Source organism: Ammospiza caudacuta, chromosome 12 (assembly GCF_027887145.1).
Source record: "Ammospiza caudacuta isolate bAmmCau1 chromosome 12, bAmmCau1.pri, whole genome shotgun sequence".
Taxonomy (NCBI): domain Eukaryota; kingdom Metazoa; phylum Chordata; class Aves; order Passeriformes; family Passerellidae; genus Ammospiza; species Ammospiza caudacuta.
This window is the reverse complement of record NC_080604.1, coordinates 9,339,630-9,361,899: the sequence shown is the minus strand read 5'-3', so window position 1 is coordinate 9,361,899 and position 22,270 is coordinate 9,339,630. Positions and strand designations below refer to the sequence as shown.

Here is a 22,270-nt window from a genome sequence, read left to right as displayed (position 1 = left end):
AGGTTTCATACCTTTTCTAAAATACATTAATTCCTTATTAATGCAAATGACTGAAGAATTCCTACAGCAGTCTAGGAATCTAGGAATCTTGTTTTTAAAATGAGAATCAGCACAAAAAAGGATCTAAATGTTCTCAACTTTTAAAGAAGTTATTAAAGTTATATCTGTCTGCATCTGCTCTCTGAACTTCATGGCGAAATTAACAGAAAAAAAATCCATACTCATATATTCTGTGAGTCTGTGGCTGTGATTATATTACTTGTATAAACTAAATGTCCTCTTTTTAATGAATGCAAAATATTTACAGGAAAGATTATACTTACACTAATCCAATTGATTACTTTAAATGCAAAGTTTGGTTAAAACTTTATTAAAAAATATTTTTTAAAGAATTATGCTAATTGTACAGATAAGCCACAGGACAACAAATCAAAGCATCAGAAACAATTAATGAATCAGACAATTCACAAGCATTCCACACACCATGGTCAAAATTTTGGCCTCATGCTTGTGTGTAAAGGGAGTGAGTCCTATTTTCATTATTACACCAATAACTAAATACTTCTAAGCATGAAATATTTGTCCACAGTTAATTCTGCTTAAATGTGCAAACATATATTCTGTATAAACATTACTAGATTTATAATTCCCTATAGAAATTACTGATAACAACTACTCTCCTATCTACAATGTAGAAGATCTATCCTTCCTAATTAAAAACTGTACAAACGTTGATGCATGGAATTTGAATAATTTTTTTAATATAGACAAATCCAAAGAAAACTTGTGGTTGTAAGATACACATCACTGATACTAAGTGATACAATTTACATTAAAATTTGTACATCTATTGTCTAATCTTTTTATCTCTTACAAAAAAAGAAAGGGAGGAAGACAAGGAAGAGAAAAGGAATCAGCCTCAGAAAATGAGTGCAAATACACATATTCATTTGTTCATCTCACATAAAGGCCCTTCCACATTTGGAAAAAAAGACAGGTTCTTTGACAGTCCTCCTAGAAACAAAAAAATCAATCCTTGATCATAAATCCTCTTAGAAGCCAGTCACACATCCTCTTTCTCTCACAGTAAAATCAAAGGCAACCCAAGCAAGTCTCACACAATAACCATTAGAGTCAATGAGGATCCTGCAATGAGTTTAGTGGGGTTTTGATCTTGCAATGTATTAATTCTCACTTGCTCTACATATCAATGTAAGACCAACATCTGAAGATGAAAGAAGATCATCTTTCTGAAGATAGATGAAAGTGTGCTCATCTAATGGATGTGTAAAGCAAAGCAGAATGTCTTCTAAAAAATCAAGTTTACTAATTGTGTTTGTGATTTTTAGCATGTCACTGTGATTGTACAAAATGGGATTGTACTTGTAGAAGAGATGTGATGCTCTGTGGTCTGTTTTGCAATCATCCAGCACAGCCCAAGAAGGGAATATCTATAAGAACATGTATAGTTGAATTATGCCAAACCACTGGTTTTTCCCCATCTTTTTTCATAAAGTAATGCCATTTCTTGTGTGTCCAGAGCACTGCTCAGCCAGAAGCAGTGGAAGCTGCATCCAGGCTCATTTTCCATTCCATTGCTCTGTCCTTCTCCCCTACTGTCACAAATCATCTGGACCTTTTAGGGCTCTTAGAAACCCAAGATAATTTCTCCTTTGCTGTATGGAGTTCACAGCCTCACAGGAGTGAAGCTTTTTACAGTGACAAAAGGCTTTTATAACTTTAAAGCCAAGTTGGAATTAAGCACAATTCATACCAGACAGTTTTACCTCGTGGATCTTGCATTTAATAAAGAAGAATCTTTTGCTGACATTTACATGCAAATGGCATCATTTCAAATTCCCAGCATTTTGGACTATGACCACAAAATGTGCAATGAACAAACAGATAGGAAGTTACTTATGTCAAGCAGTTTCCTGTAGAAGCAAACAATTTCTTATTGCAGGGGACATTATTTACAGGTACAAAGACAAAATTGACCCATTGTAAAGTTCACACATAATTTTGTGTCACACATAATTCAGGGTTAAGAATAAAAAAAAAAAATGGATTCTGTAAAAAAACTCCCCTAATATCAGAGGACTGACAGGACTTATTTACACAATTTAATTCAAAATGATTTTGCTTTCCTTTATCTTCATTTAAGCTTCTTATTGAGGCAGTTTTTGATTTTTTTTTTTTACTTTGTAATGAAATCAATGAACTTCGAATTGAAAAAACAATTAGCTTTAGCTAATACCAGTGCAAAACAAGGCACCTGCAAAACTACTGTGAAATGTTTAGCACACAACACATGAAGAAAAGTAGAAAAATAACTGATTGATTTCAAATGTCTGAAATTCAGCTTACACAACAAGAAAAATCAAGCAGAAGAAAGAAAATCATCAATAAGGCTGTGTATACAATTAATCTATCTGCTTTTGCTAACTAGAGGACTAAGTTGATCTTGTAAGAAATGAATTTGTGCTGCAAAAGGTTCTAGGAATATCAAAGCAAAGGAAAATGGAGCTGTGTTTGGAGGAGGGGAGGTTGTAATTAATGGAACTTACTCTTTCTCTTGGTTCAAGACAAGTCCTTCCAAAAATGTTTTGAAATTAACTTTTTGATTCTAGAAGTTTGATGCAAAGACTGGAACCAGTACACAAGGCTCTAAGTGCTGGAACCAATTATCTTTTAGAATGGAAACACTGGATCATTTTTCGAGGGAACAAACTGCTTTGGCTGCCTAACAAACACATTCAGAATAATTATTGTATTTTATTGGGTATTTTCTCTCCCCCATTAATTGCCTCTGAACGAGCAGAAATGGTGCACAGATTATGTGTTTAGCTGGCACAAAACACCTTGGAGGCAATGTCAGTGAGCAATGGCCCAGAACTGCTCTGTGAGGAGCAGGAGGCTGCAGGGCAGAACAAGATGGAACCACACGCTCATAAGGTCATTTCAGCTGACAAACTCAACAGGAGACAATTTCAAAGGAAGAAGGGCTGCACAAAACTATTAGGATCATTTCATTTGCTGAGAAGAAGAAATCCAAAGATATTATAATAATTCAAGGGCACCAGAAACCAGCAGGAAATGCAGTTTATGCACAACAATTAAATGAGAGGCTTCAAACCTTTCAAAAAGCTTCATTCCCTTTCAAATAATCTTTTTTCTCATTTGTCAATTTGCCTCTGAAAGGGCAAAATACTGACGAGTCCATCTCAAGTCACATCTGAAAAAGTTCAGATGAAGCATAAAGAAAAACAAGGAAAAGAATGTGCAAAAAACTGCATAAAAATACTACATGAAAGCCAGGCAATGAGCTCAGGTGGATGTTAAAATGTGCTGTTCTGCTTTATCAGGGAAGAGGGATGCTCCCAGAAACCAGGAACAAATCTCCATTAAATTTTTTTCCAGGTTTTGTATAAAAATTGGGAATCAAATGCCCAATGTGTGTTTTGGAAATAAATTAACATTATGCTAAAACACTATGCTCTAATAGCAAGGTGACCACCATGTGGTTTCAAATTAGGACCATGCAGTTTCAGGTTCACATGCCTAAGCAAAGCAACTGATTTTATTAGCTAACAAAGATATACAAGATCAGAAGGCAGGTTTAAGTCTCTAACTGCTAAAAGCATTGTTTTTAAACTATATGATAAAACAAAGCATTAAAAAAAAATCTTAGAAAACTCCATCATTTAATGTTGTGTAATCTCTTGGTTGGAAAAGCTCCTAATATATAAATAGATTCTTTTTTCTATAAATTCTTCTATCATCTTGTGTGGAGGTTGTTATTACAGACACGGTTAATGCTGCCATCATAAATAAAATAGCATCATCAATGCTGCATCCTGGTCACTAGCTCTGCTTTGAGGACCAGATTCTGCCTTTGTACCCTATTAAGAAGCACAAAGCTAATGCATCTCACCATTCTAGTTTCACATTGAGATTTTACAGCTACACTTCATTGAAACAGCCATGGAGTATTTATGGACTCTTCATATTACAGGATGGGTTCTAAACTTTCTCCTGATGGCACTGATGTTGCTGAAGGTCATTTAACAACTGGATAGATCATCTTTAAACTAATCTTTCATGGGAATTCCTGCTTGGAAAGAGCTGATCTGACAAAATACACTGGTCTGGACTAAGGCCAGACACCTGGTTGTCAAGAAGCAAGAGCATCAGTGAGAAATATCCTGTTATTCCTTATAGAATGGAGTATATTTCTGAATAATTTCTCTGCAAATAACCAACTGCTAAGAAAGTCATAATCACATAATGGTTGTGATAAACACAAACTTCTATGTTTCTGCTTATTGTGCATATATGACTGGGTTGTATGCAAAAACTCCTCATAATACAAAAAGAGCTATAAATAACTAAAGACTTCTATATCTGCAGAACAATAGACAAAAGAGATTATTTCCATTTATTCTCTATTCTCCTTTTTGCACTGAATTCTGCCACTGCAGCAAAGCTCAAATAGTTCCAATAATTTAATAAGCGTTTCTTATTATTACAGGTTTTTACTCCAGCAGTGCAGATAAATTACATTTCATCTTCACTGCCCTGTTCCTTCCAGAAAGTCAAGGAATGATAAATATGAGATCAAAGGATGGGATTTAGTACATTATACTAAATTCATTGCTTTCCTACATTATCATTTACCCTAAAAATATGTTATGTGAAAACTAAAGACAAGAACACACCAGAAAAAGATAATATATCTGACAAAATACCTACAATTTCCTTTTAATTATCTCAATTTCACTCAGCGTAGAGGCAGTAAAACAAAAGATGGGCAGTTATCAGTTGTGAATGCCTTTAAGTAATTTCCACTCAGGATAGACCTGTCCTCCTAAATGCTGGATTCACCACGGCATGTAGGGATGTAGAATAAAATTATTTCTCTAGTTAGTGTCTCATCAACTTTTGATCTTATTTCTGTGTCACAACAAAACTAGAAAATTCCTTGTGAAATAAGGTGGAAAAGCAAAGCATCCTCTTAGTCAAAGGCACTGTAAGTCATTGGCAGAACCCAGCTGGAAATGGTCCCAAGCTGCTCTATCTCCAATGTGCAGGTGTCTGCAAATGGGACCAATACCCTTTTGGCATGAATACTCCTGTTAATCAAATTCAAAAGCAGAGCAATGCTTTGTCATTTGTACACAGTAACTGGTGGGAGAACATCCAGCAGGTGAAACCTACTGACATTTGTAATTCTATGGATTTTTTTTCAAACACATCCACTCAGCTTTCATCTCAGAAGACAGTTTCAATTATTCATCAGCAGTTCTGGCTAACCAGGTAGGACCCAGTTGACTGCAAGTTACAAAACATTACACCTGTCTAGAGCAAGAATCAGGGAGGGAAAGCCTTTGACACAGTTTCCCACAGCATTCTCCTGGAGGAGCAGGCTGCTCATGGCTTGGAAAGGTGCACATTTGCTGGGTAAAGAACTGGCCCAGAGGGTGACTGGGCCCAGAGAGTGGTGGGGAATGGAGTTACATCCAGCTGGAGCTGGTCACTAGTGCTGCTCCCCTGGGATCAGAGCTAGGGCCACTCTTGTTTAATGTCTTCATCAATGCTCTGGGTGAGGGGATGGAGGGCACACTCAGTGCATTTGCAGATGGCTCCAAGTTAGGTGGGAGTGTTGATCTGCTGGAATGTAGCAGGGCCCTGCAGAGGGATCTGGGCAGGCTGGATCCATGGGCCAAGGCCAGTGGTGTGAGGTTCAACAAGGTAAAGATGGATCCCTGCCTTTGGGTTACAACAGCCCCACACAGCACTCCAGGCCTGGGGGCAGAGTGGCTGGAAAGCTGCTCAGTGGAAAAGGACACTGGGTTGTAAGTCAAAAGGAGGTGAAGCTGAGCCCGGGTGGCCAAGAAGGCCAGTGGCATCCTGGCAGTATCAGTGACAGTGTGGCCAGCAGGACCAGGGCAGTGATTGTCCCCCTGTACTGGGCACTGCTGAGGCCACAGCTCAAATCCTGGGATCAGTTTTGGGCCCCTCACTACACAAAGACATTGAGGGGCTGGAGTGTGTCCAGAGAAGGGCAAGGGAGCTGCGAAGGGGCTGGAGCACAAACCTCCTTGGGACTGGCTGGGGTGTTTAGCCTGGAGAAAAGGAGGCTCAGGGGGAGCTTATGGCTCTGAAAGGAGATTGTACCAGGTGGGGGTCATCTCTTCTCCCAGGTGTAACAAGTGACAGGACAAGAGGAAGCAGCCTCAAGTTGCACCTGGGAAGGTTTAGAGTGGATATTACAAAACATTTCTGCCTAATGGAATTCCCTCAAATCAAGTTTAACCAAACACAAGCAAGAATTCCATGATTCTTGAGACCTAGAGACGTGTGTGGGAAATCTGTAGAAGGGGGCACTACTGTTTGAATGACCAGTAATGAATTATTGCACTGACCTACCCTGTCTTACTATGTCCTTTCATTCTCTGCCCTTTTAAAGCAACTGGTCATTCTTACCTATTACTTTAAGTATAAATTATATGAGGAAGGAATCGTTATTTAATTCTGTAATCATCCATCATCTACTGTGGCAGGACTTTGGTTATTTATTAAAATTGGCAGGTCATGATAACAATATCAGCAGTGGTCAGTGGCAAAAGTGGAGTTGAAGTCAGTGATATGAAGAAGGTGAACACCCACATTCAAACTATCAGTACAGCCCAAAACCAAGAGTGACCTTAGAAAAACAGTAAAAGACAGGATAGTCACAGGATTCTGCAGGAAAGGAAGTGGAAAGATAATTATATTGTCCAATAAGAAGCTGATATGGGTATTGGGAAACAGTTATGTTTTGAAAAAAAAAGATCATGATCAAGGAGGACAATTTCTTCAACTGTAATTTAGTTTAAACATCAGAACATGTAGTAAATGAAAATGTGGGAGAAGGTTAGACAGGGGTCAAAGCACTTAAACGTGGTAAAACTTACTTGTTTTCATTGGAAGTATTATTTAAAATAAAAAAACTAAGTAGTAAAATAATCCTTTATCAAATACTGAGAATATTTCAAAAAGAGATGAGACTTTACTTTGTTTGAAGCAATATTTCTGTGGGAACTAATCTGATTCAAAATTATATATTTAATCTCTCTTTCATCCAGTGATAAAAGATGAACAGAGACCAAGGTCAAACTGAAGTTATCTCATCATATAAATAATAAAATACTAGAAAAGAGAATCTTTTGTCAATTTAGAGCTAAAAGCCAAGATGTAACACTCCTGTGATTTCCCTTCAATTGTTTAACCTAATGCTTGTCTTATTTGCACCACACTGGGAGCAGAGCTGCTTAAGACCCAGCTTTGCTGTGGCATTACAGCTGCTTCCTGATGTCACAGGAAGATAAAAATAAATTCTATATAAAAGCCTCCAAGTGCAAAGAACTGTAAAATGCATTTAAAGACATCAACTGCATATCTCAAAGTTTGAAGAGAACAAATTGCATTCTGCATTTCTCATGTAAATGTACCGTATGAAAAATAATTATAATAGTAATCCGATTCAATGGAAATAAAGTAGTGTAATATTTATAGTCTGTGCCAGAGTTATAATGACTGTGGGGCGAGAAGTGAAGTGTCTCAGCATGTTCCACATGTTTTTAACACTGTTTCTAAAGGCTCTGGAGGCTATTAAATTTAATGAACCCATCTGCTATGAAATAGAGGTCCAAACATAATCAGTTTTCTCAGTGCCATGTAATACAGATGGCATTCCATGTTCCACATCCCCAGCAGGAAATTTTATGTTCCTCTTTAAGTGCAGGACTTTTAGTTTTGGTTTTGATGTTTTAAACTTCTTTTTTATATATCACTTATAGCATTTTACATTGTAAATACCATGTAGAGTAATACACATGAAAAGTGTTAATTCATTAAGTATTGCTATTTCCTTACAACAGTTTTTCTGTGACTTCGACAACTAGCAATTAGCTCTCTGTAGTAATATTCTTTGCTTAATGCAATCATTGGAATTTGCCCTAATACTGTAAAGTTCCAGCATTAGCAGTGGAGGAAAACAAACATGTAATTTATCAAAAGAAGGAGTTTCCTTCAAAAAGCTGAAGATACACAATCTTGTGTCCATAATGTGTGCATAGGTGCTTCCTGTGATGAAACCTTATTTGCATGTACTCTGTTTCCATGGAATAATCATTCTTATTTTAAGCATCCATATCCCCACTAGGTCCTTATGGGCTTGCTTTTCCTGTGCATGCCCCAGTTTTGATTTCAGGGGTCTCAATTTATGTGTTTTGTTGGGACACACTACACCCAGACTCCTGTCCTGGTGTGTGAATGTGGGAGCTAAGCACAAATATAAATGGCAGAAAACATTCCCTGCACTGATGAGCACCCTGCTGCTGAGCAGGAGTAAATCAGATGTTCATTTTCTAACAGAAAAGAACAACATCCATTGTTGTTTTGAGCTGCATCTGAAAAACAATTGGAGAGCATGAATTCTATTCAGTTTTAGAGGTTCATTCACGATCTCCAGAACTCATTATGTTTTTTGACAGTTGACACAGAACTTACTGAATTTGAAACAGTTCATGTGTTTCATGATAATTCATTTATTCTAGATCCAGCAGTAAAACAAACAGATTAGAACTGTTTGGGAGAAAATGAGAGTACTTAATTATAGCAACTGAAAAATTTGGGCCACAGAACTCATAAAAATGTTGGCTCAAATGCTTTCTTTTTTATGAGACTGCCAATGAAGATTTCCACAAACAGTGCACCAATCACCAGCAAAAAGGGATATTGCACCTCCCTATTAATGTGTGCACAACGTGTTTTTGCAGGTTTTTCAGTGAGTGCACAAGCAGCTGCATGGATCAGCAGTGCCAATGGCTCAAGCACTGTCCCAGAGCAGACACATCAGAATGTCACTGCTGCAGCTGTGGTCCCATGGAAGCCTCAAGGTGAAATGGTCAGAACTGCTGTACTTTCCCAGGAAAATTAATCCAAACTGAAGTGCTGAATTAAAAGCATTTCCTGGAATATTTTCTGCTTTTCTCCTATATCAGGACTGAGATCTGATCAAAAGATCGCTGAGATCTGTAGGAGACAAAGCAGAGCTTGAAGAACCTTATTTTATGAACAATCCTACCTGGTGGAAGGCCTGATATCCATGCATGGGATTTTTCTTCCCTAAACCAATTAGCTCAAATGTCAAAGTGAGAAAAGAAAATTCCCATGAGCACCTCAGAAGCACTTGGTGGTGATGACATTCTCTGATAAAGACTTGTAAATTCTTAGAGATTAAGAGATGCTGGCCACAAAGGGAAGGTTAGAGCATGTAACCAAATCCAAAGTGGGCCTGGAAAAAAAGAAACATAGATTTCTAGTTCTTAGTCTATTGGAAAAAAAAAATATATTGTGAGCAAATTTTCTTATCTCAGCTGCTGATTAATGACACTTGCTGACATTGAGTTCTGCAGTGATTACCGATATTTACTTATTTTAGACGTGCCTGAACATTCTGAACACACTGATCCATTTTAATGCCTACCAGTACTGCAGTCTAGAAGTTACTTTTTTGAAATTGAGGCCTGGGGAACCTTTCCTGTTATAGAAATGCTAAATACACCTTCTTACTATAATAGCACAATTAACTTGTGCCACCAAAAGTATTTGAAGATATCTCTGGGAATAGAAGTGAGTGGAAATGGGGTACTATTTTATTTTTGTTACTTCATGAAAGCTCTTCTGTGCATTGAACACAAAGAAAACTGAGAATGGAGGAAGCACTAAACATTTTAATGTCTCACCAAAAAGTCCTGGGTAGAAAAATATGTCTAGAGTAACAGCTTTCAGTCTGGAGGGCCTTCTTGTATAACTCTGTCCATACATATATATATATATATATATATATATACACACACACACATATATATATATGTATATATATACAAACATATATATATATGTATATATAGTGCCTCTCTGGAACTGGTTTATAATTCTCCTTTGTCAGAACTGTATCCTCGAATTTAAATTTTCATGCACAAAATATCTGGATTCTGATGTGCCAGTTGGGAGGAATGAGCTTCCCATAATTGCTGCTGCATTTCTGCAAAGAACTTGGATCAGAGTAAAAAGTATGCCTGCATAGTACTTGCCTTTTTTAGAGGAGGAAGATGAATAAATTCATCATCATCTTCATCTTTTTAAAGGAGGAAGATGAATTTATTTTACCATCTACATAATAATGTAATTGTAACACCCATCATAAGCATTTTAGAAATGGCTATTAAAGCCTTTACTTCAGTGGAGCTATCTCCATTTACTGCCCCATAAAGAGAAATAAGGTTCTTGGTTGCCTTCCTAGGAAAGCATCAGTCTCTTGATCAGAAAATACTGTCAAATATTATCTCTTTCATAAAAATAAAGAAATGGGGAAAATATATTTATATTTACAAATACACATATATACAATAGCAACGGTAGATTTGAACTAGAATTGAACTAAAAGCCATAATAGAATGTATGTCTGTGGGGATAATGCAAGTGAAGAATCAGCACATGGTACTCTGACACAGAAGAAAATTACAAAAAGCAAAAGCACTCCCCATTCATATTATGATGAACCATGACCTGTAATGACTCAGAACATTGCTGCTTTAAATTGCATGCCTAAATTCTGGAGCATCAGACTTTCATCCCAAAATATTCAGGGAAACAATAATTTTCTCTTTTTAAGCAAAGAACTCCTCTGATTGGAAACTGAGACAGTGAGGCAATGTTTGCCTGAATCTGCTCCCAGCTGGAGACCAAGAGCCTGAAGATGAACTCAATGGTCCATTAGATCCAGAGGATATATTCAGGTACACTTATGAGGAACAAATTCCACGAAGAAGAGTTAACAAAGGTCCAAGTAGGTCCTTTGTTGATGACCTCTATGTATTGCTGCACTGGAATATTTTGATGCCCAGCCTATATTCCTTTTCCTTCTAAAATATTCACTTTTATTGACTCACTATAGATGCATGCTTAAAAGTCATTTACTACTTTAAAACTCTTGCCTCCCTGAAATACTATGATACTTTTAGAATTCCTTTCTGCTTACATTTGAAAGGTATCACTCAGAAATCTCCTTTTTCTTTTAAGCATTCATTAAGTTATTTTATTTTCTGAACCATTACATGATTTTGGGCCTTAGCAATGCTGAAGGAGTGATATCAGATCCAACTGTGACCCATTTTTGAGCAGAAAAATTGTGTTGTGACTGTTCTGTAGGAGTGGTGTCCAGACCTCACTGTCCAGGTCCCATGTATCCCATCTGCAGCCTTTGGAGCTATTTGCTACAGCATCTCTGGGCTGTACAGCTGAACAGGAACAGGCAGCAAGACAATTTCTTCTCCTAATAAACTCCACAATCAAGAATCTTCCACCTGACCTCTCACTCTTGACAGCCCAAAGACCCTTTCTCCCAGAACTCCATAGATCCAACAGAGCTCGCCCACTTGTGCTGTGTGTCAAACTGCTGAGTAGAGAAGAACAAATAGAAAAGAGAACAAGTCCAGGGAAAGGTGTGGAATTTGGAATCAGAGGACTCTGAATCAGAAGACAGGAGTCTGGCTGGTACCTATCACACCCTTCAATTCCAACATTTTAGCCTGAAGGTATTGGCTGCACTTCAGCTACTGGGCTATTACAAGACTAGCATTCCCAACTATTCTGAAGCTGACTTTAGAATTAGCCCAAGATAATCCTCTAAAGACTGCTTCCCAGGTGAGTACCAAAACCAAATACCACCAACCAAGTACAACCAGTTCAGCTCCCCACAGACCTAAATTCAATTTTTTTTCAGAAATCTGTTGTTTCTCCAAGAGCCAGAGACACTTGTTAAAATTCTATGACTCCTATGTCAAAGTCCTGGTTTTTAAAAGAAATGAGGCTTTACACAGTGAGCATCATATTTCCAACATGAAATCCTGGGTTTAAAGGAAATAAACACAACAATGAAGGGTAACTAAAAATGAGCATAGAAGCTCTCTGGTTACCTCTCAGAAAGACAGGAAACACTGGGGAGAGAAAAAAGTGCAGGGACAGGAGAAAGAGAAGCATGGAGTCACCAGAGAGGCCTTGTCTCAGTTGCTTTACATCAAGCAGCAATCCTGACAGTGCCAAAGGACACAGCCCTGACCCACATAAATCCATGTCATGCTTTCTGCATATCACACCTTGCCAGAGATTTCCACTTCTATAGAGGTTGTATTTTTCCTAATAGTATGTGAAGCTCCTCAGGAATGCCAAAGCCATGCTGAAGAGGCAGCTGTATGAACATTTTGCAGACATCCTCTTACAGGAAAGGTGAACAGACACAGGAATTAGATGCTTTGTTTCAGCAGCAAAGCTCTTCTGGGAATATTCCTAAATGGTATCAAACACTTAAATGAACTAATTTCTGGCTTTCAGAGATGCCTTTGTCCTGCACAAATACTGGATGAGAACAGTCTGAGGTGACAGGGGAAGTATTTTCTATCCTAATGTTGCTTGCTCAGAAACAGCACAGCTGGCCAGTTAGCTCTGCTGTTTGGGGGAAGGATATTCCATGCTGTTAGGGCACAGTGACACTGAGTGCAACCATGGAAATGCAGCCCTGGGAATCTAACCCTGGCTGTTCACACACTGCAGGGTGATAAGAACATTTAAGCTGTCTGGAAATACACTAATATTTTTAACTGGGGAAAGGTCCAAGCAGCAGCCACACAAACTGTCTGTGAAAATCAACAAGTTATGGGATGGAGAAGATTGTTTTAACAGCACTTCCAATGTCAAAGCACTAGAGATGGCCAGGGAATCTGTCTCTGAAAATAGCACTCAGGCAGCAGCCCTCAGCTGAGGCAGAAGCAATCCTGGTTTGGTAAAAGGTTCTCTTAATTTCTATTTTCAAGTTTTGTATTGTATATTTTGTATTATATACCCTAATTTATCCTGTTTCTTTGCCTGTTGGTTTGGGGTTTTGTTTGGTTTTTTTGTGGTTTTGGTTTTTTGGTTTTTAGGGGGCTTTTTTGGGTTTTTTGTGGGAAGAATGACTGAGAAGGGAGGAAAAAGGTAGTTTGCAAGGAAGCAGATAATGGCATTTACTTTTTCTATAGTTTCTTATAGAATCCAACCCATTAGGGGCCTGAATGGAACTTTCATGCACTTAAAATATATGTGTGCATGTATGTATATGAGTGCAGGAATGTGTATATATACATAATATATTTATATGTGTGTATGTGAGAGTGTGTTCACAGTGACATTGATTAGTTTAGTCAAGAGAGCAGGAAGACAAGAGGAGATAAAGAGAAGAACCTGGAAGTGTTTTGACTGCATCAAAAGATATTTTGTTTGGATTTAAGCAGTTCTGTTACTCAAGATTGTAACAGCTCCATTGTCTGATTTTCTGGTCTTCTCAAGATTCCATCTCTACACTCCCTCTAGTGTTCTTAAATCCACTTGCTTTTACTCAGCTCTGCTGTATTCAACTTAGCGTTTCACACAACATTATGTTGTTAATTTCCCTTAGCTTTTCCATAACCTACAGGAGAATCCCTGAAAGTAAGACTTCTTATGAGTAATTTAATTTTTAAAAAAAATTTACCCAATTTTTATGAGTATTTTTCTCCCTGCAAAGATCGAGGAAATACAGATTAACAGGCAAAAGCAAGAGTAAAGTGTCAAATTAATTCTGAGTCAGCAATTTGTGCTTTGTTGGTGGGTAGAGGGGATAACTTGGTATGGAGAAAGGAGGAAGATTTTGTTTATGATACTTTTAATGAATGATTCATAGGCAAAGAGAGAGAATTGCACCAGGACATCACTTACCTGAGTGTCTTCCTGCTACTCTGTCTAGCAAACACGAACTCCCTTCTACATTCACACACTGACTACTACAAATGTTTAAAAAATATAAAGTGAATGAGAACAAGATTCTCCTGGTCATCTCCCCATTTCATGGGAAGCCCTGAAGGCACAGTAATAAAACATATTTTCGGTTCATCTGATCGAATGGTTCAATAAAAGGAAGAGAGCAAAGGGAAGATGGATTAATACGTTATTTTTTAAAAAGGAAACAGAGATAAGTTAATTCCTTCTAAAGCAATTAACTTTTTGTTTCTCCTTTACAACTGCAGTTTAAGTACTTATTTTTCATTACCCATGGTCATAAATGAAGACTAGAAAAGGCCTAAAAAATTGTGACAATGAAATAAAAGCTCTATTCCCAGGGTGGTTTTATACAGATTTAAGACTGAACCATCCAGAAGCAACACAGACTCAAAACAAAAAAAAACACCAAATATCAGAATGAAGCTGGTGAGACTCTCCCACCTTACCCATCAACTGAAAATTTAAAACAGCAAGAAATAAGCATCTGCATCATGAGTAATTTGTGATCTTCTATCCATTATATTGAATATTTGGCATCTCCTGTACTAAATGGCAGACATTTGTACAGACTCTTGTTCTATGGATAATACACTAACCAAAATATTTTAATTGGAGCAAAGGAAATATAGTAAGCAAAAGAAAATAGATAAAACTCCATTTCAGACCAATCCATGAAATTGAACAACTTTTACCTGCAAATCTGATGATTTACCACTCATGCTACAGAAGTACCACAAGAGCTCAGTCACTGCATAATAGAAAGTTGTGCCTTAACTCTAATGTTTCACAGCGGTGTCAAGTTAAAATTGGATAATTATTACAATTATTTTAACATATCACCCATTCAATATATTTCAAAAGGAAGAATCTTCTCAATATTCTTCCCCAAGTTATCACAGTTGGATGTTGACTCGCCTCTCTACACTAAAACTATTGATTCTCGTCAGTCTGTATCTTTATACCCACATATTCACTTACATGTTCTAAAACATATAGAAAAAAATGTTTACTCAATATAATCAATATCTGTTCAATGCCCATTTTTGATTAATAAAAGAAATATAGGTTTGGACATTACAAACTTCAAAATTATTCTGTAACTTATTTTTTTTTCAGTATTTTATATGTAATTTTAATGTATAAATATCTGCTAAAGCTCAGTAATATTGAATTATTTGCTTGTGGCGTAAAGGTATCTGGTCCCAATTCTTACACTGCACATTTCAGCGACAGAAAGCACATTCATAATGAGAGTTTTTAGCACAATATTTCTGGTTTATCATGCAGACTTACAGTGCTGTCAATGTATGCTTCAGTCCACACGACGTCGTGCTCCTGGTCAATGACCTTTGGGCGGCTGAGGACATGGAGATATTCCATAACGTTCTCCTGCACGTCAGCCAGGGTAGAGATCTGAGTGAAAAACCCTGTGAAAACACACAATTCCAGGTGAGAAACCAGAGAGAACAAATAAAACAGGTTTTCAAGAAGAAGTATGATGTGGTGTATGTCTGTCGTGTTTTCTGCTTATTTCCAAAGAGAAGATACAAAGGAGGAATGTTTCATCAGAAGCAGCCTCAAACAGTAATAATTGGTGCAAACAGATGCCTGTGAAACCTTTGGGCAGCCCTCAAGGCCAGGGTTCCCAACACTGCGATCAACCACTGCACTGTCTGTACTAAACTTTTATTTCAAGATCACATTTTTTGTTTAATGGTTTGGGCTTTTTTCTTTTAATGCTGTCTGCTTTAAAATTTAGAACCAGTATTATCTTTGCCCAACTATATCTCACCCACTTGTTCACATTTCAAGAAGCATGATGGAGCAGAACTACAGTAACAGAATGGTCATTGCATGTGCTCTGAAACATTCATCCCTACACAGTGTGACTGAAATTAAAAAAGCAATATGTAATTTAAAAATATGGCAGGTCGCAGAAAATGTAGGCTACAACTAGAACAGTGTGCTTAGGGGATCCCAGCCTTGTGAATGCTTTAAAGCATCTCTTCCAACCTGACAGCACTGAGAACAGCAGAGCCTCAGCTATTTGAGCTGTCACCACTCCCTTTCAGTGAGAGATGTCGAGTATCCTCACACATCACAACCTTGGCATCTGGAGCCCACATCATGCAATAGTGATGAAGGACTGACAAATTGCAAGGCTAAAATTTCATCAGGCCTTATTTAAATGCATCACTTGCCTTCATTTACTTTCTGTTAATGAGAACAGACCAACATGAAAGAGGCCTCACTACAATTTTAATCATTTGACAAGATCACAGCTTCTGTGGAGCTGCAATATTGAGCTTGATTAAGCTCAGCAGAAAACATGGCAGCTGCAAAGAACTTCTGAGTTGTGTTTTTGTACATGGGGCAATTTTGGCAAGACAGTAAAGATGGTCTGTCTGAATCTAGACCTTTCTGAATCAATACACCAGTCCATAATTCAAATGCCACAAAATGGATGTTTCTGCATGAATTTTATCTGTGTGTGAATTAAGGCACAGTGAAAGAACAGACTTTTTAGTAGAGATCTATAAAATGAAACAAGTTGTAGCAGTATCCTAATGGATATCTTCAACTTGATAATAAAGGAGAAGGGATGCATTGTTTGTGGTTTTTTAAACTAATTTGATTATACTATGATCTCAAATATTCCTAGTATGGCATTCTTACTCATATATGCTATTCATACTGTTAAAATATTCAATATTCTAAGGCATTTTATTTATTTGGTCCTTTTAATTTGGTGAAAATGTCAATACACAGTCAAGATAAAGAGTTGCTCTGAGCTCCTTGTGCACAGCTGCTGAGGCCATGTCAGCAAGAGCAGCAAGCCCATGCTCCATTTTCTGCATTCCAACACCTGCTCCTCAGTTCCCTGGTGTGTGAATTATGCCACCTCAGAGCCCCCTCACAGTCAGCACTACCTTTTTTCCTCCTCAGCAGGAAAAAATCTCATGAAGGAAATGGGTAGGATTTGGTAATGACAAGCATGAGAGATGTATAATAATGTGGTAAAAGACAGACACTTAAGCTCTGCATGTGGGCTGCCTTTCCCCATTACACAGTCCCTGCATGTTTGGCTTGTTTTTCTCTAAAATGTCCACCATTAGACTGATAATTTTTCAAAATGCCTCCAGCTGATTTTTACACGGAGTGCAGTTTGTTTCCTGGGCACTGTGCAGAAGAGACGCAATGCTCTTGCATATAATACAATAGCAGAATTTAAAAATCCTCTGGGTAAGGTCTAAGGAGTGAATTCATTGTTTCATGCAGCTGTAAAAGCCCCATGGAGGATCCCCCTTTCTCTCTAGGAGCCTTGGAGCAGGTGAACAGGCTCAGTGACTGGCTGCCTGCCACCCCAGAGCCCCGTGCACGAGGGGCTGGGGTCATGCTAATAATGGGAATGGATGTCAGGGGGGCTTCCTGCACAGAGCTCTCCTCTGCTGACACAATGCTCCATAAACTGCTCCAGCTGGGGCACAACCTGCCTCGGGGCTCATCTGTCCTCTGCCTGAGCTGGAGGCACCATCAGCTCCCCGACACGTGAAGCATTTCTCCCTGTGTTGTTCTCTCAGCCCCTGCTCCTTTGCACTGACTGAATCCAACCCTTTGTCCATTTTATACTATGCCAAGCACAGCGATGACCTGGGACAAAATGTTTAAAAAACCAAATAAGTAAAACAGAGCCTGTCAAATTGCTACTGCAATGGTGAATTTTACCGAAAAAAATAAAATTAATCCCAGCTGTTTGGTAAGCAAGTAATGCATTAACTCTCAGCTTTCTCTCTACAGCTTTCTGCTGAAAGTGATGCTGAGGAAAATGTCCTGTCATTTCTAAGTTCTAGATGGTACTGCTAACATCTGCCACATGCACACTCAGGACTAGGAAATTTCCACCTTTGTTCACTTCAGAACCTTAGTAAATCCTGTTTTCCTTAATATGCACTTGCTTATGATACAGAAGAGTAAATCACTGCAAATTCCACAAACCGCTCTAGAGGGATTTTGGGGATCTTGAATGTTTTAATGTATTTAAAATGGTTGGGTGTTTTGCTTCATTAAGCAAGCTCCCTCTAGATACGCCCTACTTAAACAGAAAAATGTAACAGAAAAACATGCTTGGGGTTTTTCAAGGTTTCACAATCAGAATTTAGAGGCTGAAGAAGTTTTGCAAGGTGGTGTGAATTTCCCCTGTGACCCATTTTGAGGGAAAGGGCTGCTGAACACAGTCCAGTCAGCTGGAAACCCTGCAAACAGCCTTCATCTATGCTGTGCTTCCAAGGGGAAAATCACTGCAAGGAAAATTGATTTTAGGGTCATTCACCCTCAGTGACAACAACAAATTTTGGCCCGCCCACATAAGGAGTAAACTGCAGTCCTGCTATTCAGCCAGTCTTTAGACCAGCTTTGCTACACTCCTCATCTGTTGTGCTGTAATCCCTCATTTCACTGAAATAAAATGGACAAGCTGTAAGGGAAAACTGCAAGGAAAAATCTAAACCTGAACTGTCTGACCATGACATGCTGTTTCCAATTGTGATTTTCAAAGCAAAAAAAAAAAAAATCTATTTAATTAATGATTGGAGGTAGAAGATTTTTTACATTATGAGCTATCAGAGAGCAGGTATTGTAACTATTAAACTGAGAGGGAAATAAATTTATAGGCATAACAGTCATTAAGTTGCTTAGTTGATTCATATGAGTAAGACTCTGACTCAAAGCAACATGGCTCTGAAAAGAACAAAGTGGTCCTGAAGAATGACAAAGGTGACCACTTTTCCCCTCTGGGAACAAGGAAGACGTGGACCAGATGATCTGCTAAGGCTGCCTCCATTGCCTGGTCCTAATTTCTGACTTGCTGTACTTAGATCTTTATGAATTTGCAGAGCTGGGCTAAAAAGTTAAAAGATTTTGTTGATTAAATTGTCTTCAAAAAAAGATGCTTCAAAGGATTCTTATACTATTATTTAAACTAAATTATGGTGTAATATTAGCTGATTAAGACAAGACTTCAAACTGAGTAATTTCCATCAGCTGGACATAACAGTAGTTAAAGAAATAATGACTAAATGGATAGCACCTGATGCAATTCATCATAATGTAATGTGGCACAATGGAAAAAAAGAACTTTTTTTCTTTCCAAGAGAAAAGAAAAAGGAAAACCTGAAAATTAATTGGGGTTTGGGGCTGTTTTTTTCCTGAATCATTCCTACTTGACATTCCTAGTCAATCCTTTTACTGCAGTATCTCAGCATTTTAAATGTTTTAATGCTCTTTTTCTTAAAGGATATAAACCAGTTTTTTTCAATTACACTGTCAGTTTCTCAAGGGACAGGATGTCTGGTGTTTTACACACCATGCCTAACTCAGCAGGATTGTACCCAGTGTTCTCAGAAACCAAACTCACTCTGAGTAATAACAGATAGAACAAATGCTTTGAAATTATTATGTTCTCGGAACAAAAACTTAAGACCACATAGTTCAAAAACTTCATACCTATTTTAAGGAAGAAAATTTCAGACTGGGGGGTTTTGCTCTTTAAATTTTATGTTACAAGATAATTAAGTATTTTCATTTTCTGGGAAAAATTAAACAACCTATCCTCTGTGGTTAGTTGCCAGGGACACCATATCTGTAGAAGGGTCAGATGTGCAGGAGGGCTCAGCCCAGGGGTTCTGAAAACAAGGATTGCACAGAAGAGGGTTAACCAACCTTTGTTAGCACAGGCCATCCACTTCAGGTTATCAGCAAATGCAGCTTCTCTTCCAATCAGATAGGTAAAAATACGGACCTGAAAGTAAAATGCAAAAGATAAATCAATTACTACTGCATTTAAAACATATCCAGTGGAACTTCAGATACAGATGTGTAATTCACAGGACAAACCCTTCATAAGAAAGCATTACTGGTTAAGAAGTACATTAGCTTAAAAATATATTTCTGCCAGCAATGTCTTCCTGACAAAATATGGCTTTTGTTCTGTGTAATAGAACGGGTATCTTTTTGAATGTGTTTAATATCTGACCTTTAACTACAGCTATGCTTAATATGTAGTTAAGAATAAACTAAAATCATTGGAGTAAAAAATGGTATGTTTCAGACAAATCTGTTCTGTACTTATGAATTCAGAAAATTTTTATTATGTAGGGAAAGAGGCATTTAACTAGCAAATACTTCCGTGGATAAAGAATCTGCAACACCAGGCAAGATAATTCCCCTCAGTTTTCAAGGTTCATATGACACAATATCATTGTCAACACAGAGACAGGTACTCAGAGGTAGCACTTTAATATCATTTAATTCATTTTCAAATTAAACAAAAACTTATAATTTTTCCTGTTAGCAAATGATTCCCGATTCACAAATTATAATATTTGTAGGATAAACCAACTTTATACTAAGTTCCCATAGTTTTTCTCCCCACAGAAGTAGTTATAAAATACTTTGAAAGTCTCCCCCTTTACTATCAGTTGGGACACCCCATTTTCTCACCAGCCTTGTATCCATTTTCTTAATGGCCACATCCTGTTTCTAGGCATACACAGCGCTTTGTGTTATCAGCATGCCTAGAGACCAGATTCCAATCACAAAACTCTCCCCAGTCTCTCAAACATAAAATATGCACAGAACGGAATTGTGATTTATATGGTTTAAAAAGTCTGCACACTGGTGGTGTAGTGTTGCAAGTTTGAGCCCAACAGTCTGCATAATCCAACTCTAAAACTCTAAAGAACACAACATTAAACAAAAGAATGGCGCTTTTATACGTTGTTGATTACTATGAAGGCATTAATAAAGAAATTCTTTGTTCTGCAAAGACACATGAAAGTGCACAGTGAGATTTATAGTCTCAAAATACAGCATAAATCACTGTCATGTTTTATCTTCCTGCAAATGATGCTTGAAAATAGCCTATGATGAGACTGAATACTCGGAGAGATTTATACTTAATGATCTGCTTTAATCTACAGAGAATCAAACTAGACTGTGTTCCTAATAAAAGGAGACCAGCCTTATCTAAACAGATGAGCAGTAAGCATGATAACAGGCACAGGCAGCAAAATAACCTACAAAAATAAAATTTCAACAAACTGGTAACATGGATCACCATGAGGAATGGGCTGTCTCTAGGATATTGTTGCAAGGATTTCAATGATTTTTTGCTCATTATATTTTCTATATCTAATTTACTTAATTTTGCTAGAAAATATTTTAAGCATGATAAAAATCTGCTAATTGTAATTACTTGAAAAAAATAAAGGAATCTATGAAACAGAGAGCTAGAAGGTGAGCAATCCAGATTTATGTAGTGCTGTTTCCTTCCATGTCCCAAGGTACTGTGTGCTTTCCTCTTCACACTTTCCATGGTACATGTTATACAAGTGATGTTTACCATGGACAGCATGAAGAAAAAAGTTTTTTATACAGTGAAATACAAATCACACTATAATTTTAAAATACCTTTTCTATATTGTTCAAGAATTAATAAAATGACTATAATTCATGGCAGTATTGTAAGAAAATAGCCAAGACAGGATCACAGGAAGGTATTTCAGTTTAAATTACAGCCACTGATACTTTCAAGTTTCCTTCTACATTGACCTTAGAGACACATCAATAGGTATTGCAAATATTGTTTAACACAATTCTGTTCATTCAGAATAGTGAGAAAAATCCTCAAGATCAAGATTGACAGAAAACAATTCTGATTATTCCTCTACTTCTAAAAGTTTCATTTGATCAGGTCGTTGAACCCACCAGCATAAACTTAATTCACTGTGAGCTTACAGTGAAAAGCATTAACTAAACACTGCAGCAGTATCCCAGAATCACAGAATTAACTAGGTTGGAAAAGACCTTTGAGATCATTGAATCCAACCTATGACCCAACACCACCTTGTGAAACAGACCATGCTAATAAATTATTAGAACTGGTAACTTGCATGAATATTTCTACATTCTAAATCCCAGTTTTCAAAACAAGCTTGGTTCCACACACCTTTTAAGCTAATTTTAGTCTTCTGGATAGGTGTTCTGTGTGCTAATTCTGGATGTATCACACCAATAAACAGTTACTGTGGCCACAGATTTGTTTACTGCAGATACATAAAAATATAACTAAGTCAGTATTACAGAAATACTACATCAATTTGGGAAGTTCAAACTAGTTCAACTGCTGTCCATGGATGAGACCTGTGCAGTGATGGGCTATTTATGGTGCAAAACAGGACACAGAGCATTGTAATAACCACTGAAATTGTCATTGTGCATTGATTAGACATTAAGGACCAGATTTAACATCCATCCATGTTCTTAGATCCCAGGTAAGATATATGTTGGTAGGTAAAGCTGTTAATACTGA

At 37.5% G+C, this 22,270-nt stretch overlaps 1 protein-coding gene across 1 annotated transcript in view; it reads right to left on the bottom strand.

Moving 5' to 3' along the window:
* CACNA2D3 (calcium voltage-gated channel auxiliary subunit alpha2delta 3) overlaps window positions 1-22,270 on the bottom strand; it is a 382,512-nt gene that overhangs the window by 119,611 nt on the left and 240,631 nt on the right. Inside the window, exons 12-13 of the mRNA XM_058812839.1 lie at window positions 19,621-19,699; window positions 15,196-15,329 (exon numbers count right to left, since the gene is read on the bottom strand). Of these exons, the coding sequence (XP_058668822.1) occupies window positions 15,196-15,329; window positions 19,621-19,699 (213 nt within the window). The remainder of the gene's footprint in view (window positions 1-15,195; window positions 15,330-19,620; window positions 19,700-22,270) is intronic.